This window comes from Cornus florida, unplaced genomic scaffold (genome assembly GCF_030987335.1).
Source record: "Cornus florida cultivar Cherokee Brave unplaced genomic scaffold, ASM3098733v1 CherokeeBrave_3.0.0_Hap2_Chr06, whole genome shotgun sequence".
Lineage (NCBI taxonomy): Eukaryota > Viridiplantae > Streptophyta > Magnoliopsida > Cornales > Cornaceae > Cornus > Cornus florida.
Window position 1 is genome coordinate 17,545,584 of NW_026775576.1, and position 21,755 is coordinate 17,567,338.

Sequence of the window (21,755 nt, forward strand, 5' to 3'; positions counted from 1 at the left end):
TTTTAGCAATTTTAATATTTTAATAATAATAATTATTATTATTGTTGATGTTGTTATATACATGTACATAGAAATGCAATATTGTATAAGTATTGTTTATTTTTCTTTCGGCATTCTCATTATTAATTTACCATATATCATTTTTCGGTTTCATTTTCTAATGTTATGATCATTTTAAGATTGGAACATATATCATTTTATTTATATGATTCTAATTGTGTTGTTTTTATCATTTATAATAGAAAAAAAAAAAAAAAAAAAAAAGAAGAAGGAGAGAATTAAGATTTGATTGAAGAAAGAGAATGCTATTTTTTCTTAAAAGGAAATTAAAGAAATTTAATGAGTCAAAGAAAAAAGAGGTAAGAAACAATATTCATAATTCTTCAGTCCCTCATATAGTAAGTAATTAATTTTATTTTTTTTCTCAAAGTGACTCGTGAATTTAAACTCTCAACCTCCAAATATAAAGTTAGAGTCTTCCCATTACATTATTAATACTTCAAATACAACGATCTTTGTGGGACTACGAATAGAGAAAGTGGAAAAGTGAATTGTTAATGGAAAGTGATGCATAATTAGATTAGGTCATTTTCACACATTACACCCCATGACTCATTTTTATTTTTAGTCCCCATTACTCTCATTCGTGAACTCAAAAACTACTTCTAAAAAAAAACAAAGAAAAGAAAAGAAATAGAATAGCCTTTACCCCTTGTTTTACGAGGTCTCTTTTTGACCATCCCTTTCAGTTCCTCTGCTTCTACTTGTACTAGTACCAGTACTAACGACCCAAGCAGCTATACACTCACTCACTCTATGGCAATTTGATTTTCCAATTGCAATCCCTAAGCTTCCTTCAATTCCTATGTAGCTTTCACTTTCACTTTCACTTTCACTTTCACTTCTTCTGTTGATGTAAAAAGCTAGGGATCTGGACCACAATTTTTCCTTCTTTTTTTTTGTTGCTAAAGATCAAACTAAGGTGAGATAGATCAATTTCTTTGCCTTATAGCTGCGGTTTGTTTAACTGCAACGGCTACACTGTACTGGAGATAGATCTGTTTCCCTTCAACTCTAAATTAGGGCTTTTTGCAAATCTTTATTTAGGGTTTTGGCATTGTAGATTGCGAAACATATGAAGCCTATAGAAGACAACTTGGGGTCGTTTCTCGTTGTAGTAGTAGCAGTGAAAGTGATGTTTGGGATATATTACTGGGCATTTCCATTATTGTGATTTAGGTGGAAAGATCGGCTGCTTGTTGTAGTCAGTATTTGCAGAATGAGACTCTCGTCTTCAACTTCAGGGTTCACTCCTCAGCCAGATGAAGGTGACCTGACCTGACCTTTTCTCTTTTCCTATGAATTTGTTTTCGAAACTAACAGTTTGGGCAGTCTTGTTGCGATTCCTTTGATTTTGGGTGTCAGTGTTTGGTTTAATTTATTTATGGAGTGAATAAATTTGGTGCAGGTGAGAAGAAATGTTTGAATTCTGAGTTGTGGCATGCGTGTGCTGGCCCTCTGGTGTCGCTTCCTGCAGTCGGAAGTCGCGTAGTCTACTTTCCACAGGGTCACAGTGAGCAGGTCAGTACTATTCTATTAACGAAACTCGGTCTAAATTTGATTTTTCTAAATTCTTACCGCGTGCATTATAATGCATTGCAGTCCAGTAGATAATTCAAGCTATGCCTTTAATGTTAGTTAGCTTCTCATTTAATTAGTTTTGTCATTGTTTTGGTGGTTGAATCTTCTCTGTTGAATATTGTCCTCCGGTTCTTGAGCATGCTTTATTTATTTATTGTATGGCCACGGCATTCTAAGAATGCGCTTAAGTTTTCTTTCAGGTCATTGTTTTAGTGTCATTCTATAGCCTGAAAGTATTGTACGCAAATTATGTTTAGTATTTATTGTATCCAGATCTCTTGGTGTTTCTGTATACCCTCTGTGATTGAGAATCCTCAATGCTGCTTATGCAGGTTGCTGCCTCAACCAACAAGGAAATTGATGCCCATATCCCTAACTACCCAAGCTTACCACCACAACTTATCTGTCAGCTTCATAATTTGGCCATGCATGTAAGTGCCTTTTTATGTGGGTTATATTTGCCTTTACTTATGAAAAAATGTGGGTTAACTTATAAAGGATGTGGGTTATATTTGACTTTAAATGTTTTTGAGGTAGGCTCCTAAATGATTAAATTTGTGAAGTGCAGGCAGATGTGGAGACAGACGAAGTATATGCTCAGATGACTTTGCAACCCCTGAGTCTGGTACTTATCTGCAAATTTTAATTTATTCATTTTTTTAATTATGAGTTTGATTATCTTGCAATTTTCTTAGTTTAATGATCCTAACTTTTGCGTAGCAAGAGCAAAAAGATGTATGCCTACTACCATCAGAACTTGGTACACTAAGCCAACAAAGCCAACAGCCAACCAATTATTTTTGTAAGACATTGACTGCAAGTGACACTAGTACTCATGGAGGGTTTTCTGTTCCTCGCCGAGCAGCCGAAAAAGTCTTTCCTCCTCTTGTAGGGTACCTTTAACTATGACTATATTATATTTCCATTTTTTTAATGCTTACGAGTCATTGAGTCGTGAACACATCTACAGACTCAATCTATCATTTGACCTTCTATTATTCCTTCAGGATTACTCGCTGCAGCCTCCAGCTCAAGAATTGATTGCAAGGGATCTTCATGGCAATGAATGGAAATTCAGGCATATATTCCGTGGTGAGTTTTTTTTTTTTTTTTTTTTTTTTTTGTATTTTTTTATAAGAAGTCAAATGTCTAAGATTCCCACTTAATATATGAAATGTTCTAAGTTAAAAAATTTGTTTTGTTTTAATCGTTCTAATTTGTTGCTTGTAGTTCTTTTCCTTTGTACTTGAGCACTTCCTTTACCTTGTTTATGTACAACTTTTCATTAGGACAAAAAGTAGAAAAAAGGGAGAAAAAAAAAATGAATATAATGCAACTGCTATAGCTTTATGAGGTAAATAAGTTGAGCTCGAAGGAAGGTTCAGTGACTCATAAAGCTATAATAGCTGGCTTATAAGTTCTAGACAACTAATAAGGGCCATACTTGGTGCACATGTGAATCATAAAAAGTGTCTAAATAAAAATTAATGCTATTGGATTATAGTCAAAATTCATTTTCAATCTGTTGAACCAAGAGGGGGGGTGAATTGGTTAAAACCTTTCTTTTCAAGTCTTCACAGTTTGTAAAAGAAGCACACAAAGATCACTGAAAACAAGGATTGCAAGGAAACCCTCTCAACTAGGGAAAGACCTTGGTTCTTGGCCTCAGCCAATAAAATCAACTACTAGCTGTATGTATCTTGTTACTCGGCTGTCTCACTCTCTGCACACACCCTTGTACAATAATAGACACTAGTTTTCACAACCAATATGCACACTAGTTAACCACAGTGCACACAGGCACTCCCCCTGTCCTAAGCAACCTTACTTGGACCAAATAAGCTCTCACAGCTGACCAAATACACCATAGCAGATGTAAAACAATATAAACAAGTCTTTCCTACAATTGAAATAGGTTAGACAGCTCAAAACTCCAAGTTACTACCTCAAAACACCATTCAGCTGAAGTTAGGGTTTGAGGGGTAAAATTGGAATTTCCCTTCAAGAACAGTTCACCAGCACCTTCCACGGTCTTGTTTCACTGTATTACTCATGTTCATAACTTTAAACAATCAAGAGCAGCATGAGTATATCACAAAGTTCAGCCTCAGTCAATAAACCAACGCGGCACAGTTCAGGTTTAGGGTTTTGCACAGTCAAAACCACAGTGTGCCAATATTTTGTCCCACGGCCAATTTCAACAGCTTTGATTCACCAAAATAAACTTGTTAGCAGCTATGTAATTCAGGGAATAGCTAGACATAACCATTTTGTACTTGAATCACAGATTAAACCAGAAAAACAAGCTTATAGATTGATCTTAGAGTCCAAATTCACATTCAGCATGTTTTTGTTCAAAACTAAGTACCGAGCAATTGTAATAAGCTTGGATATACCTGTGTCAGCCTTCAAATGTAACCACATCAGCCTTGAACAGATTTTCACTACTCAATCCAGCCCTTGCACCAGCAAATTTGACAGCATCAATTTCTTATCAGTTAACACACACACAAGGCTTGAATCAATGAGTTTTTCTGGCTTGGATCATCATCAAACATCACAGAAAAACTTGTTCATATGAAGCTCTTGAGAGTTCTTAGCTGCAGCTCAATATTCAGTGTATTTTTTAGGCTTAAACTCTAATGAATTCTATCACAGTATATATATATATAGAGCAATGCAAATACTTGGCTGCTTCACACTGAATAAATTGCTGTCACCATTTAGCCAATGATTGTACAAGACAGTTCTGACATTCTCTTAATAAAAAGACACTTGTACCCTTGTTACCTCACCACATATTGACACCTTGTGCACCAGTAAATTCTGCTCATGTAGGTGAGGCTGCAACGAAGTATATCCCTTAGCTTAGCCTCTAAGCTATACAATATTAGTGGACGAATATATCACCATGGACCACAGCCACGTGTCACACTCCTGAGCTCAACATGGAAAGCCCAAAAATACCCTTGTAACAGCTGTGTACTACACTCAGCACAATATGGGTACTGAGACTGTATTAATCACAATGCAGGCACAACCACAGCTGTTCAGTGCAATGCAGCTATCTAGGCATACGTGTACACATAGAATATAGCTGAGAAAAGACCATACTACCCCTGGGAACACCTGTAGCTAATTTTCAAGTGCTGAACCTCAATAACCACAGCAAATTCAGCTTGAACAAGCATATGAACTTTAATATACTATCTAAGGCCAATGTGTAGAGTGTGTCACTGAGGAGTAAATGACAATACTACCCCTGTACCTTATTTTAAGCCACAATGCAGGTTGAATACACCCTTGAACCCACTGAAACAAAGCTTTTTGACATTAAACAGGCAAATATAACTTAGGGGACCTTAGGACCAACACAATCGAACTCTAATCGCACTCTTAGATTTGGAGTGTCTTCTCCTTCCTTGTGTATCGCTAGTTGTTAGATAGTTTTAAGGTTTTAGTTAGAATACTATTGGCCAACTTGTCTCCTCTTTTTCTCCTAGGTATTGACATATACTTCATGTTAGGGTACTTTGTAGCTTTGATGGAATCACATGGAAAGTGTGACATACATAGATATGCATATCTGCAAATTGAAGGGATGATTTTTAAGTGTTTTGGTTAGAATTTGGGTTCGTATGCTGATATAATTGAGACAAGCACTATTTTGTTGAGCTGTATATTGAATTTATATACCAGAATATGAACTTGTTGAACCCAATATATTTGCAAATTGGCTACATGGTAGTTGGGTGTATGATATGTGCAAAAACTTGTCAGAATAATTGAACATGTGGTATATGATATATTCTACACAATGAAGCATGGGCATGGATACAATGGGCACGATATGATACTGGTGAGGAGATATGACTAATTCTTTTTTTTTTTTGATAAGTAAACTTCATAAACAAAAGGCGCCCAAGGCGACGCTACAATTTCAAGCTATCTACAAAGTCCAAAAGAATATCCATAGATATACAGTTCCGCCCATTAACCCAAAAAAAAAAGAGAAGGCATAATACTAAACTTGAGAGACCAAATAGGGGACTCCTCGCCCTCGAAGGGTCTCTTATTTCTCTCGTGCCATAGCCCCCACCAAACACAAAGGGGAGTGGCCCTCCAAGCATCTCTGACTCGGCTCTCCACCGTACACCCTTTCCAAGCCTATCACATACCAACCGTTGACCCTGAAGCAACCCAATCCACACCAAAAACGACCAAGAACATAGACCAGATATTCCTTGCCACGGGGCAATGCAACAAAAGATGGTTCACAGATTTTACCGACTTCTTGCACATGCAGCACCAATTCACCACTATATGATGCCTCCTTCTAAGGTTGTCGAGAGTGAGGATACTTCCAAGGGCAGCAGTCCAAGTGAAAAAGGCCACCTTCAACGGAGATTTAGTTTTCCACACAGCTTTCCAGGGGAAGATGGGGCATGAAGGCTCTGTAAGGCAGTGGTAAAACGACCTAACCTCAAACACCCCTCCAGAGGTGCCCAACCACACCATCTCATCCATACCCTCATCTCCACCACCTGCCTATAGATCAATCCTAAAAAATCTGCAACCTCCAAGATCTTCCAATCATTGAAATTTCTACGGAACTGCAAATCCCATGATGCCCTCCCATTATCTAGCTGATAATGGTTAGCAACCGTAGCATGCTTATTCACTGAGATCCTGAAAATATGAGGAAACCTGCAAGCCAGAGCAAAATCCCACACCAATGGTCCTCCCAAAAGCAAACATGACTTCCACTCCGAACCCTGAACTGGATTCGTTTGGAGAACTCAACCCATCCTTTCCGGATATACTTCCAAGTGCCCATGCCCGTTGGTGATCTCACCTCCCTAGAAGTCCACCCTCCAAAATCTTCCCCATAATGGCTTGCAATAACACGCTTCCAAAGATAAGACCTCTCCCTTCCAAATCTCAAAAAGCCATTTACCCATCAGCGCCTTATTAAACCGCTCCAACTTTTAGATCCCCAAACCTCCTTTTCTAATAGGGGTACATACTCTCTCCCAATTGACCAAGTGATACTTGAACTCGTCTCCCATACCTCCCCACATTACTAATTCTTAAAATATAGGATACAGGATATGGCAATGATACCGCAAAACAACAACAATAACAATCAAGCTTGTTTCCTAACTACGCAGGGTTGGCTAGATGTATCTTATGTTTCCATTGTGCTCTATCTAAAGCCATAGCCTTTGGTTAAACCACATGCTATATGTATCTTAATTGATTTTCTCTCATTTTATCTCCCATTTCGGCTACTCCAACCATCTCCCAAATTTGATCATTTCTAATTCTATCCTTTATAGTCTTACACTCTTACCACAAGTCCATCTCAAGATTCACATTTCTGCCACTCACTTAATGCATATGTTGTTAGGGTTGCAAATGAACCGAGCCTAGCCGAGCTTGAGTTTGTTTGGGCTAGACTCATTCGTTTGAGGGCTCAGCTCGGGTTCGTGATGAGCTCGAAAAACTGGGCTTGGGCTTGACTCGTTTAATAAATTTTTTGTTCGGGCTTGATTTGAGCTTGTGTTCAAGATTGTTTTAGTTCGTTCATGAGCGTAAACGGGCCTACACAAGCCTCTGTTCACGAGCATGTTCATGAGCTTATGTTCATGAATCTATACAAGCCTATGTTTAGGAACATATACGAGCCTACACGAGCTCATGTTCACGACCCAAGACGAGCCCAGCCGAGTCGAGTCCAATACTGTTGAAGATCAGCTCGTTTACCAAACGAGCCTAGAAATCGAGTTCGAGCTCAACTCTTTTGCTTAACGAACAAGCCCGAGCCTAGTCGTAAACAAACTGAGCCCGATGTGTTCATGAACAACTCGATTCATTTACAACCCTATCATATTCCTAGTTGCCCAACATTTTGTGCCATAAAGTATGATTGGTCGAATAGTAGTGGTTTAATAGAACTTCCCTTTCAATTTTAAGTGGATACGCCTATCATACTATACACTAGATGCACTCTTCCATTTAATCCATCCTGCCTTGATTCTATGATTAACATCATCACCAATTTCTCCTTCATCGTGAATAATTGAACCTAAATAACAAAAATGTTCACTCTTTTGTACCTCATGATTCTCAATCCTCACTACATCCTCATTTGTATTTCTAGATTTACTATAGTTACACTTCATGTATTCAGTTTTATTTCTATTTATCTTAAACCCTTTTAATTCTAAGGCTTCTCTCCTCACCTCTTATTTGGCATTTACTCATTCTCTAGTCTCATCAACTAAAACAATATCATTGACAAGTAGCATACACTAAGGAATTTCATCTTGGATGTGTCTTGTTAGGTCATCCATAACCAAGGCAAAAAGGTATGGACTTAATGCTGACCCTTGATGTAAGCCTATAGTGATTGGGAATTCACTTGTTTCTCCTGGCATTCTAACTATAGTCACACAACCATCACAAATGTCCTTTATTGTGTCAATGTATTCCATTGTGACTCATTTCATTTCTAAAACCCTCCATATCAGATTTATAGGTACCTTGTGATAGGCTTTCTCCAAATCAATAAAAACCATATGAAGTTCTCTCTTCTTCTCTCTTTATCTTTTCGTTAGTCTCCTCAATAAGTAGATAGCCTCCATCCTTTTAAGTTGACCTTCTCGGCATGAATTTACATTGATTTTTCGTCACTTCAGTCTCTCATCTTATGCATTGTTCAATCACTCTGTCCCAAAGTTTCACAGTTTTGACTCATTTAGTGTCACAATAATTATTACTCCCTCTGCCCCATATTAGTAGTCAATTTTTCCTATTTAGAATGTCCCAAATTAGTTGTCCAATTTGAGAAGTCAAAGCAAAATAAATGTTATATTTCCATCATTGTCCCCTAAGTTTTCAAAAAAATTCAAACTTTAAAAGGATAAGTTGGTAATTTTAAAAGGGAACAATGCAATTAGTTGCATGTCCCCTTTAAAACTTCTAGTACCAAAGATGGACATCTAATATGGGACGCATGGTGTAAAACTTTGTATGTCACCTTTATTTTACATATAGGCATTAAGATACATTTGCACCGCTCATCAGGCATCCTCTTAGTTGTAATGATACTGCAATGCATACATATATATATATGTGTGTGTGTGTGTGTGTATAGTATTAATGTAAATATACGTGAATTTTAGAATATATGTATTTATTTGTGTCAATTTAAAGTAATAATCATTGGTCATATTATTTATATATTGTTACTAATATTTCCTTATAAAAATATTATGACAAACAAGTTGAGAGTTGAGATGATATTGCATACATAAATTTTAGACTAAATTAGTAATGAAATATATTTCTCAATATATAAATATCTTTCGATAGTGCATACATAATTTTTAGACTAAATTAGTAAACTATGGACGAGTTTAGGAAGTATGGGAGATGTATCCGTGAGTATCCAAGGCATGTCAATATCTGACACGGATATGATACAAGTACGTCCCTCTTACAGAAGTCTTCATGAATCATGCTTCAATTTTACATCTTGGTTAAAATTCCCTGTCTTGCCAGTTTTGGAACATTAGATGTCCTTTTTCTTGATCATTACAGAATACAAATATATAAATATATATATCCTTGTACAACTCTTGGGATGCGTTCCCCTTTTGAACGCATTCTAATACAATTTTACGTATCAATATATATATATATATATATATATCTACCATATTCATTTGGGGTTTATTGTATCTAATTTTGTTCTGGATTTTTTGTTCTTCACTGTCTCTCTTGGCATGCAAATCCTCCATTGCGATAAATAATATAATGCCTACCACAGGAATCATACATGCATCCTTTGATTGGATAACATTTTCCCTACTTTTTATACTTTGTGGCCTTTGGCTCCATAACTGCCCTTTCACTCATCTCTTTGTCCCAGTAATGTATTTGTTATACTTGTTGTTTTTATAGATTATATAGAGAGAGATAGTAAAATGAGAGAGTAGGTGGCTGAGAGAGAGAGAGATCTGATAAGAGAGGCGCAACCCCTTTACTTCATGTTATAAAACCCTTACACATAACACAATATATATACAATATAAGAATGGCTTATTTACATAATGGCCACAAACCCTATGTCTAATTACAATATGACCCCAACATAAATACCTATTTACATATAACTGTTCTAACACTCCCCCTCAAGCTGGAGAATATATATCATATAATCCCAGCTTGGAACAAATTGCTTTTAACCGATTATGACCAAGAGCCTTAGTAAACATATCAGCTAATTGATCTTCTGACTTCACAAATGGAGTAGAGATGTTCCTGCTCAATATTTTCTCTCGGGTGAAGTGACAATCAACTTCAATATGCTTGGTTCTTTCAGGAAATACCGGATTTGATACAATATGAACAGCTGCTTGGTTATCACAGAACAATGGAATAGGAGTCTTGACTATTAACCCAAGTTCCTCAAGAAAGTGTTGTATCCACGTTAAATCACTAGAGGTATGGGCCATCGCCCTGTACTCTACTTTAGCGCTAGACCATGCTACCACTGTTTGCTTTTTACTTTTCCATGTAACAAGATTTCCACCAACAAATGTGCAGTAGCCTGTAGTAGATCTCCTATTTGAGGGAGAACCAGCCCAGTCAGCATCTGTGAAACCTTCTACCCTAAGATATCCATTTGGTTTATATAGCAACCCAAAACCTGGAGCTTGCTTGAGGTATTGGATAATCCGAAGAACTGCATTCCAATGTGGCATCCTAGGAGATCCCATGAACTGACTTACAACGCTAACTGCATATGAGATATCCGGTCGAGTGATAGTGAGATAAATTAATTTCCCAACAAGCCGTCGATATCTGCCAGGATCATCAAATAGATCACCCTCATTTGACATGAGTTTTGTATTTGAATCCATGGGAGCATCAACAGGACGACCACCCAACATACCTGTTTCTTCTAATAAATCCAATGCATATTTTCTTTGAGATAAACTTATACCTTCTTTGGATCTAGCAACTTCAATACCCAAGAAATATCTGAGTTGACCCAAGTCTTTAGTGTGGAACTGATTTTGTGGAAACAACTTCAATTTAACAATACCTTCAGAATCATCACCTGTGATCACAATGTCATCTACATATACCACAAGGAAAATGAAACCAGCTTTAGTGTGCTGGTGAAACACCGAATGGTCTGTCTGACATCTCTTAAGACCAAATGCTAATGCTGCCGCAGAGAACTTTCCAAACCAAGCCCTTGGAGATTGCTTCAATCCATACAGGGCCTTCCTAAGGCGACAAACAGTATGACGATACTCCCCTTGAGCAACAAACCCAGGTGGTTGCTCCATATAAACTTCTTCAACTAAGTTGCCATGTAAGAAAGCATTTTTCACATCTAATTGAAAAAACGGCCAGTTACGATTGGCAGCAATGGAAATAAGGACTCGTATAGAAGAAATCTTTGCAACAGGGGAAAAAGTCTCATCATAATCAACACCACAAGTCTGGGTTAACCCCTTTGCAACAAGACGAGCTTTCAAACGCTCAATAGAACCATCGTGGAGATATTTGACAGTGTAGACCCACTTACAACCAACCGGTTTGGAACCAGGAGGTAAGGGAACAAGATCCCATGTCCTATTATGATGAAGAGCATCCATTTCATCGATCATGGCTTGTCGCCAACCAGGATGAGAAAGAGCATCCTGCAAAGTCTTGGGAACAGGTATAGCTGACAGTTTGGATAAAAAACAAGAGAAAGTGGGTGAAACATGATTATACGAGACAAAGTTAGAAATAGGATGTGCAATAACACAAGATTGAATACCTTTGTGTAAGGCAATAGGAAGATCATCAGCAGCAATAGGAGCCTCAATAGAAGTAGACAATTGGGGGGGTGCTACCCGTGATCGTCGACTATACACTTGAAGTGGCGATGGCACTGGAGGTGGTCATGGTGGGACATAGGCTGATGAGTGTGACACAACAGGCAACGGAAGCAACAACTTGGTATCTAAAGACGAACCATGTGAAGAAAAATAAGGAGTGTCCTCAAAAAAGGTAACGTCCATGCACACAAAAGCACTACGAGTGCTAGGATCCCAACATTTATAACCCTTTTGAGTCTGAGAGTACCTAATAAAGACATACTTAATGGCACGAGGAGACAATTTATCAGTGCCAAGGCGTAATATGTGAGCAAAGCACACACACCCAAAAACACGAGGCGGTAATGCAAATAACGGCCAGGTAGGAAAAACAAGGGAATAAGGACATTTCCAATTAAGAACAGAAGATGGCATACGATTAATTAAATAACAAGCAGTTAAAACAGCATCTCCCCAAAATGCCTTTGGAAGATGCATATGGATCATCAATGTTCGAGCTATTTCAATTAAATGCCTATTTTTCCGTTCGGCGACACCAATTTGTTGGGGAGTATAAGAACAAGAAGTTTGGTGCAAGATGCCACGAGAGTTGCAAAAGGTAGAAATAACACCTTTGACATATTCCATAGCATTATCAGATTGTAAAGTTCGTATAACACAACCAAATTGAACTTCAATTTCTTTTAAAAATAATTGAAATATGGGAAAAAGTTCAGAACGGTCTTTCATTAAAAACAACCAAGTCATCCTTGAATAGTCATCAACAAAGGTAACAAAATAAGAAAAACCTGATGGACTAGTTTGACGAGTAGGACCCCAAATGTCCGTATGCACCAATTCAAATAAAGAAGACCGACGATTAACAATACGAGGAGGGAAAGACACTCTATGGTGCTTACCCAACTGACAAGACTCACAATTTAAAGTAGACACCGACTCAAGGAAAGGTAATGCAGACTTCAAGTACCGCAATGAGGGATGACCTAACCGATAATGCCACTGGTATACAGACATCTGGGAATGTAAAGCAACACCACTAGTGGAAGGTGTGCAATCCAAATAGTGTAGGCCATTTCTGTTAGTGCCCCCACCAATCGTCTTCTTCGTGTTGAGGTCCTGAAAGACACAAAATGAAGGATAACATGTGACAACACAATTGAGTGCTTGAGTCAGTTTACTTACAGATAATAAATTAAAAGGAAATTTTGGAACCAATTGCACAGAAGATAAAGAAATGGATGGGGTTAGTTTAATTGTTCCCTGGCCAATAATGGAATATGTTCTACCATCAGCCAAAGTAACAAAAGATGAGAAACGAGACTTCTGAAAATTAGAAAATAGAGATTCATCACCTGTGAGATGAGTAGACGCCCCAGAGTCAATAACCCAAGGGGAGGCTGAAGTTTGTAAATCGGACAAGCATGCAATATTACCTGATTGCGCAAAGTTAACCATATTAGTAGAGTGGGGATGTGTCCGGTTGACCAAGGCACTGAACTCAGCTCGTGAGAGTATCACACTGTCACTAGTAGGTGCAGATGATGGCAGTACAGAGTTTTGAGCAGGTGGGTGGTGGTGGTTAGGAGAGAGATGAGACCCAGCAATGTCGGAAGAAGACACTACTTGATATGCCCATGCTGGTTTCCTATGAAGAGCCCCGCAATGCTCAACAAAATGGTTAGTGTACCCCTACAGTGGCTGTAGTAGCGAGTATCAGTATGTCCACGACCACGGTGACTGCGACCTCTATCACGGCCACCATCGCCACGAGAACCACTCGAAGTTGCTCCATACCCTCTGTTGTTACTGGGAGTATCACGGCCTCTAGAGAACTGTGGAGAGATAGAAGGAACCATCGTAGCTGAATTTTCTTTCACAGTGGACGTCCCATGTGATTGTTTTGAAACACGAAGCAATCGGGCATAAATGTTACCTAGAGATGGGAGTCCTCCATCATTAGCAAGGATGTGATCCCGAATATTTTGAAGGCTAGGGTGCAAACCAGCAAGAAAAATGGAAATCGAAAATTCCTCACGTTGTCTCTTGAGAACGTCAAGATCAGTAGTTAAGGGATAGTATTGATTCACCTCATCTAGCAAGCTTTTGAAAGTACTGTAAAACTCACCGATGCCTTGACCAGAGGGGTCAGATTGACGAGAATGGAACATCTTCTCATACAGGGAGTATATGCGAGAGACATTTGTGTCTATAGAGTAGGTTTCTTTAACTGCATCCCATATTCCCTTTGCAGTGTTGACAAACATAAAAGTAGATGCAATGGAAGGTTTCATACTGTTCCACAACCAGGACATAACCATATAGTTATCAGCTTCCCCATCATCATATGTTGTGGATGTTTGAGGTGGAGGAGCTTGTGTAATAAACTTCAGCTTTCGTTGGGCGCCTAAATAGGTCTTCATTGCTTGAGCCCATAGTAAGTAATTTGAATTACTCAATTTCATAGTTGTAATTTGCAGCCCGACATGATCAACATGTGTTGCAGGAGTTTTAATTCCAGTAGACTCAGAAGAAACAATTGAGGAATCCAAATCCATGCCACGAACAACAGAATTAGCCGCTGTAAATGTATATGTAAACTGAAAAGAACTTATCTGGCCCAAGTTGAAGCTGCTGATGTCGAATCTGTCCCGAGAGGAACTGAAGAGAAACAAATAAAAAAAAACAGCCGGATCAAGGAAAAAGGGTCGAACCAGACCCGGATCTGAAAACAAGCTGGACCTAAAAACGGGCCGGGTCTACTGATCTGGGTTGATCTTTGATCGGTTGGCAATTAAACATCAACCTTCGCAATAGCACGAATCATTGTAAAATAGGGCTATTGGTCGGGTAAGTCGAACCACTGGGACTGAGCTAGTTTAAGGCAACCTAAGCGTCTAGAATCGTTTTAGAATGATAAGGGGGAATAGGGTGTTTGCTTGGTTTGTCACTAAAGCTATGAAATTAAGATGCATAAAATAGAACTTGCAAGAATTTAAAAGAGATAAAATGTCGGTAAAAGAGACTAGGGAAGTAACTTCACCACCTACAATATAAACATGCTAGAATATGATTCATTCGGGGAAAAACAACATAAATATGTGGCTATGATAAGTAGTTACTCATGGTTACTACATTACCTTCAAAGGATTCATGGAATCAATAGGCAAGAACAATTTATCAAAGATTTTACATGCTCAATTACCTAAACTAAAGTGTAATTTAAGACATGTTCACTAAGCTAGAAATTGTCAAACCATCAATCACATGATAAGAGCACATGAAGCTAAGAATTAAGAATAAGCCATCAAAGGAATAACCTAAGCTATGGCCTATCAAATCTCTCAACAACATGTCATTAAAACCATTCCAAAAATCTCATCTTCATTGTCACCATGAAAATGTAAACCATACAACCATGAAAACATACATTCTAAGACAAGAAAGTAGGTCTAACATGATCATTAAATCAAAATCAATTCATTACATCAAGTAAGAGTTCTAGATTATGGAATCACCACAAAATACATTATTTTTCCCAAACTAGAATCAAAAGTAAAGCATGCTTACAATGAGGGGTTCCATTACCTCCCTAGAGGAAGAGTTAGTTACACATGGGAGCCTTAGAATGAAGAAGAACCATGGATCCTCCTTCCATTTTCGAGCTCCCCTTTCTTGCTCCAAGAACTCTCCTTCCTTTGCTCTATCCTCCTCCCCTATCTTCTCAAAATGAAGCTTAAGAGATAATGAGTGGCTTTGCTTCCCTAATCTAGATCACTTATCCACCCCAAAAGCTACCAACCAACATCTCCAACCACTTCATAAAGGAGGCAATCCAAAAGGGCTAAAATCTGAGCACAAGTGGGCTGAGTCGTGTAGAATTTTGCCCTAATTTCGAGTGCTCGAAATAGGGCCTCGAGCACTCGAAAATTGGGCAGAATGCCCTATGCTTGGTTTGCTCCGCCCGGACCTACTTTGGTAAAACGGCCATAACTTTGTGCTCCGAACCCCGAATGACAAACCGTTTGAAGATTTGGAAAGCTAATTCAGAGCTCTAAAAACTTTATGTTTTGGTGGAGATCCAATTCTCAGGTCTGGTTGGTCGAAATTGAAGAACAAGGCAGACTTTCATTGCTGCCAGGTAGTTCTGAGCACCTCTAATAAGAAGATCATAACTCTCTGCTCCGAACTCCGAATGACGAACCGCTTGAAGATTTGGAAAGCTGATTCAGAGTTCTAAATCTTTCATGTTATGATGGAAGTCCAGTTCTCGAGTTTGGTAGGTCAAAAATGGTGAGCAAATCCGGATTTCACTGCTGTCAGAATTCAGCATTGCACCTTCCTATGTTCAAAACTCCACAAAGCATCATTTTTGCTTCCTTTTTGCAATTTAACATGAAAATGTGCAAAAACATACAATTGGAAATAATCTATATAAAATACACAAATAAAGAACTTAACTAATGCAATTTAGGGTGCTTGAATATACAATATTCGGCGCTTATCACACCCCCAAACTTACATTTTGCTAGTCCCTTAACAAAATCAAAATGCAAAACTCAATGGAATGACAAACATGGGACTGCTACTACAAAAATATCTACCATGGTAAAATAAAATAGATACATAGCTCAAATACAACTTGAAACAGACAAAAACTGGAGATGGGGTCATTGGGAAAACTACCTTGCATATATGAAGCATTGATACAAAAATTGGCTAAATACATTTCCACATACATGCATCAACATCAAAGTCTATATAAATAACTCAATTATCATCTCTTGAATGGAAATCAACTCTAGCTTCAGTGAAAGTGAATTGGATTCTCAACATGCGGCTTTTACTTTCTTTTCCAATTCCCAAGCACAAGTTTTCAAATCATTGAATTCCCCTTTAAATGAGGTCCCTAAGGCATGATTTTATTTACAAGACAACTTTTATTGCTTGTTGACAATTTATTGCAACTCATAAGCGAAACATAGAATGGTTGTGCAATGCTGAAGTCCCTTAAGCTTTCTAACCAACCTATGTAGCAAGCGTTAGGCCAACAACTCCCAAACCAGATGGCTTTAGGGTGTTAAGTGTAGAGACACTCCAAAGGGCTTAATAGCTCAAGTTGGAAAGGCTACGAACTCTAGCGAACCATGTTTATTACAATTTTTTTGAATGACCGTGCAATGTTTAAGTCCTTTAAGCTTTCTAACCAACCCTTGTAGCAAGCGTTAGGCCAACAACTCCCAAACCAGACGGCTTTAGGGTGCTAAGTGTAGAGACACTCCTAGGGCTTAATAGCTCGAGTTGGAAAGGTTACGAACGTCAACTGGTCATTTTTTTCTTTCTTTCTCAGTTTTTTTTTTTAGACAACTTAAATCATGCCAAAGATATTCATCTATCAGGTTCATCAAATCAAATTAACTAGGCCAAGGTCAAGGTCAATCAAGTTGCATGCTTCACAGTTAAGTTTCCAATGTGGATCTGTGCATTGTGAAGCTTAAAAGAGTGTCAAATCCAGCGAGAATCTAATTGAGACATTTATATAGACTGATTTGAATCCACATGATTATTTCAACTCAAATTTTTCTTTATTTTCAAAAATGTCAATTGCTTCTATACACAAGGTATTAAACATATGCTTCATCCCCGACAAGTTCAAATCATACTATCATTGCTTAGCAAAAATGTGAAACCAAAAATGTCCTATTGCACCCCCAAACTTGAATGTCACATTGTCCTCAATGTGTGAAGACAAGTGAAACAAAATAAGAGCAAAGAAGGTAAAAGAACAATATTACCAAGTAGAGTGACGAATGCAAAAATATCCATCGATGTAAATGCGCAAACGCGTCCCCCAAACTTGGACCCGATGACCTGCCAAAACAACACTAATATACATAGGTAAAAGCATAGGTTTCGGAATGAAAAACTAAAAGAGAATGAATAACACAAACATGAAGTCTAGTAAAAATCTAAACAAAACATAAATTAGCACACATTAGTCATAAGGTTACAATGGATAACAAAACAATGCCAAGAATGGGGCCATTTAGAGAGATGAAGCTGGTTCAGGCATTGTGTCGAACAGGTAGTGTGCATGACAAAAAGGAAGAGGGCCAAAGGTTGATTAGAGTGAAGAAAACCCAAAAAAAATTTTTAGACAAAATGCTCTCTAGCATAGAGCATAACAACAATCACACCCAAACTCCACAATTTCCATGCCCATACTCCTCAAAAGGATAACAACAACAGAACAAAAAGAATAAAATAAAAAGGATGAGAAAGCATACCTTGAGAGAAGAATGGAGAGAAGGGAAAGATGGAATTAGGAAGGAGGATGGAGGTGCATGCATGAGGTGGTGGGTTGATTGGTGCCGAGGGTGGAGGGTGGTTGGTTTGGGGTTGAGGATGGTGGAAGTCGAGAGGAGGGTTGTGGTGAATGCCGAGAGGAATTGTGTTGGGGAAGGTGATGGTTAGGGAGTGAATTTGCCGAGAGGGAGGTTGAGTGTGGGAAGGTGGTGGAGGAGTGTGCATGGTGGTTCATGCAGGAGGGTAAGAGGTGTTTGGTTGGTTTGAAGGTTTAAGAGGAGGATGGTGGAGGATGGAGAGAATGCCGAGAGAGGGAAAGAAGAGTGAGGTGGGTTGGTTTTAAAAGAGAGGTGGCTTGGTTCGAGCACTCGAAGTGTGTCTTTGAGTGCTCTAAAATGGGGCAGTGGGCTCGGTTGGTTTGTTGTGTGAGGAGTGGGTGATTGCGAGCACTCGAAGTGTGTCTTCGAGTGCTCTAAAATGGGGCAGTGGGGTGAGAGGGGGGTTTGGCATGGAGTTGTAGGTTGTGGGGTGGCTTGGGGTTGGCATGGAGTGGGTTGTGAGATGCCGAGAGTTGGTTCTTGTGAGCATGGTGGTGATGGAGTGGGTTGCGGTGTGTTTGTGTTGAGGTGAGGGGTGGCATGGAGTGGGGTGGATGAAGGAGCTTGAAATTGCCGAGAGAGAGAGAGAAGGTGAGGTTGGTTTGGTTGGTGCATGGTTGGTGCGTGGTGAGGGGCATGCATGCATGGGGCTTGCATGCATGCATGCAGGGCGTGGGAGTTGGTGGTTTGCATGGTTTTTGGGTTGATGAGGTTGGGAGGAGGATGGTGAGGTAGGGTAGTGAAGTTTGTGGGAGGGGTGGTGAGATGCAGAGAGTTGGGGGCCGAGGGTGAGAGGGTGGTGGCTGGTTGAGTTCGAGCATGGTTTGTGAGGTGGTGGTTCGGGTGAGGGGTGGTTTGGTTGGTTCATGCATGAGAGGGAAGTGGGTTTGCCGAGAGGGGTTGTGTAGGTTGGTGTTAGAAGGTTGGGTGGTTGTGTTGGAGAAGGATGTGTTGGGGTTGAGAGGAGAGAAAAGGAAGGTGGTGTGTTGGGTTGATTGTCCATGGTGGGAAAGTGGCCGAGAGGTGGAGGGGTTGTGGTTTGCTTGGGTTGTTTTTAGTAGGTTGGTTGATTGAGTTGGTGGGTTGCTTGGGTGAGCAAGCTCGAGCACTCCAAATAAGAGCTTGGGGTGCTCGAGATTTTGGCAGAGGCATGCTATGGAATTAGTGAAGCTTCGAGCACTCGAAGCTTGGCCTTCGAGTGCTCGATTCTGAGGCAGTAGATGCGGAAGTTGGGCTGAAAATTTGGAGCAATCCAAAAGGAATTTAGAGTGCTCTAAAATTGGGCAGTGGTGCATGCAAGATTGGTTCACAATTGGAGCACTCTAAAATGGAAGCTAGATTGCTCGAAATGAAGGCAGTGACTTCGGCAAGTTGGTGTGATAATTTGGAGCAATCCAAATGGAAGCTAGAGTGCTCCAAAAATGGGCAGTGAGCTTGGGATTGATGGTGAAGACATTTGGAGCAATCCAAATGGAATTTAGGGTGCTCCAAAATGGGTAGTAGCTCATGGAATTTTGGTTAGATCATTCGAGCACTAGAATCTTGGCCCAGTGAGCATTTTGAATGGATGCAATTGCTGAAACAAATGTGTCAAACTTTGCAACATCTTGCTAATGCATGAATCAAATTGGCAAAATTTTCAAAATGCAACACATTTCCAATGCATGGATGAATGTAGGAAAATTTTTAAACCTTTGCAACATCACACAAAGCATGAATTAAATTTCAGAAAATTTTTTAACACTTTGCAAATTCATTCCAATGTAACGCATGGATGGAAAATTTTGAAAACTTTTCAACTTCTTTCTAATGCATGGACAATTTTTAAACTTTTGAACTTCAATCCATTCTAATGCAAGGAGGGAAAATTGTCTAACTCTACACTTCATTGCAATGCATGGAAAATTTAGAAAATTTTTCAAACTGTGCAATTTTTTTTTTTTTTCTTCAATGAGTGCATGAATGATTTCAAGAAGATTTCCCAACTTTTGCAACCTCACACAATGCATGGATGATTTTGAGAAAATTTTCAAGCTTTAGAACATCTCTTCAATGCATGGATGAGATTAAGAACATTTCAACAATGCATTAAAAATGAGAGATTGCACATGAGTTGCATGCCAAAGATCCTATGAAATTGCTCGAAAGCGATGGAAATTTCCGGGAATGAAAATTAGAGCTGAGAAGGTCTAAGAGGCCAGTCTAAAATTGCGAAACACAACTGAAGACCATTTCAGAAAAATCAAATTTTTGGCTTATCGAAACCATTTCCCAGAAAATTTCAAGGCACGAGCAATTTAAGAAGGTAGAGAAGCTTGGAACATCGAAATAATTTATTCCCTTGCTTTGCTAAATTTAATGTCGATAGCTAGACGAAGTTAGAGCAGGTACTAATCCTCAAAAATCTCGATAGCTAGACACACCGAGATCAGGTTAGTCCTCCTTACCCTATACCATGTCTCTCAAGAGATTCAAGCTTCCCTAAATAGGATAATTCTTTTAAAAGCGAAGGAGGAAGAGCTTGAAGACAAAAGTGGAAAAGAGGTAGCGGAAAGACCTCAACCCACTCTTCATCCTCAATGAAGAACTTTGGATTATGGGGCTTATTTGGATTATGGGAAGATGGATTAGGTGAAGGTACACCAAGCAACGACTTATGAAGGGTCATATTGAGCACGGGAATGCTCAACAAGTTATCCTTCAGACTTTCAACATCCTCCTCACACTTATCCGGCGGTTCGGGCTCAATAGCTTGAGATAACTCAGGAGAAGGAATGAGAGGAAGTGCAAGTTCCCAAGAGAGGGATACATTTGATGTTGCCTAAGGAAGAGAGAGAATAGGTGGAGGAATATCAAACAAAGAATTTACCTCCAAAATAGAATTGTCAACATCAAAATCCTCATAATTGAAATGAGCTAAGCAAGCTTTTAGAGGATCCTCCATTAAAGGAGGTGCATCAAGCAAAGGATTATGTAGGGGCTGTTTTGGAGTAGGGTAGACAATCTCTACATCATTATTTTTCCCATTTTGAGCCACAATTGCTTCATTTTGATGTGGGGCAACAATTTGATCTTCAACCACCATTTCATCATTTTCACATGTAATAACCACTTGATCATTCTCATGATGAAAGTTACTAGGAGTAATCTCATCATTCATAGAATTTTCTTTTGGATTGGCCATAAATTCAAATGAAAATGTTTCCTCCTCTTCATGATTTTTAGCATTAATCCTTTGTTGAATTTGAGATATTTGGTCATCTATCATTGCACTAACTTGGGACTGGTGATATGGTACCACTTGATTGATAGACTCTACTGTGGACTGCATGCTAGCAAGGGAAGCCAATAGTTGATTGTTGGAGTCCATCATTTGCGTGTGCATAGACTCCATCATTTGTTTGTTAGCAACAATTAGCTCATCCAATGGAGACGGTGGAAAAGGAGAAGAGGGTTGGAAATAATGATCATTGGGTTGAAAATTGGCTTGAAAATGTTGCCCATGAGATTGTGGGGCTGAATTTTCCATGTCATGCCACAAGAAATTTTGGTGATCTCCCCTACCCGAGTCATAACCATTGAAGTATGGATCACTACACGGTTCAGAGAAATTCTCATTTGGTTGCTCTAGATAAAAGTCCGAGAATTGTCTCGTTAGAAGACATTCTCTTGTATGATGTGTATGACTAGAGCAAAGGCACAAAACTCATGTGGTGTGTAAAATTGAGTTGAAGGAAAATTACTCCCCATTAAGGACTAATTCAGCCACTTGATTAGATACATTAAGGTGAATTCACACAAAATATAT

The 21,755-nt window shown here is 39.0% G+C and overlaps 1 protein-coding gene and 1 long non-coding RNA gene across 3 annotated transcripts in view; one reads left to right on the plus strand and one right to left on the minus strand.

The window, feature by feature from the left end:
• Positions 1–539: 539 nt before the first annotated feature.
• Positions 540–21,755, plus strand: part of LOC132311138 (auxin response factor 6-like) — a 38,352-nt gene continuing 17,136 nt past the window's right edge. The window contains exons 1-6 of one of the 2 annotated variants that reach the window (XM_059808879.1): positions 540–1,328; positions 1,469–1,581; positions 1,974–2,072; positions 2,210–2,266; positions 2,362–2,529; positions 2,649–2,733. In XM_059808879.1, coding sequence (XP_059664862.1) covers positions 1,280–1,328; positions 1,469–1,581; positions 1,974–2,072; positions 2,210–2,266; positions 2,362–2,529; positions 2,649–2,733 — 571 coding nt within the window. In that variant the 5' untranslated portion in view covers positions 540–1,279. Of the gene's footprint in view, positions 1,329–1,468; positions 1,582–1,973; positions 2,073–2,204; positions 2,267–2,361; positions 2,530–2,648; positions 2,734–21,755 lie in introns of those variants that run through there. The other variant, XM_059808880.1, reaches the window with a different exon arrangement.
• Positions 3,261–4,302, minus strand: LOC132311140 (uncharacterized). The gene is made up of 2 exons (XR_009482864.1): positions 4,038–4,302; positions 3,261–3,845 (listed from the first exon to the last, which is right to left on the minus strand). It is a non-coding gene; the product is annotated as an uncharacterized LOC132311140 (long non-coding RNA).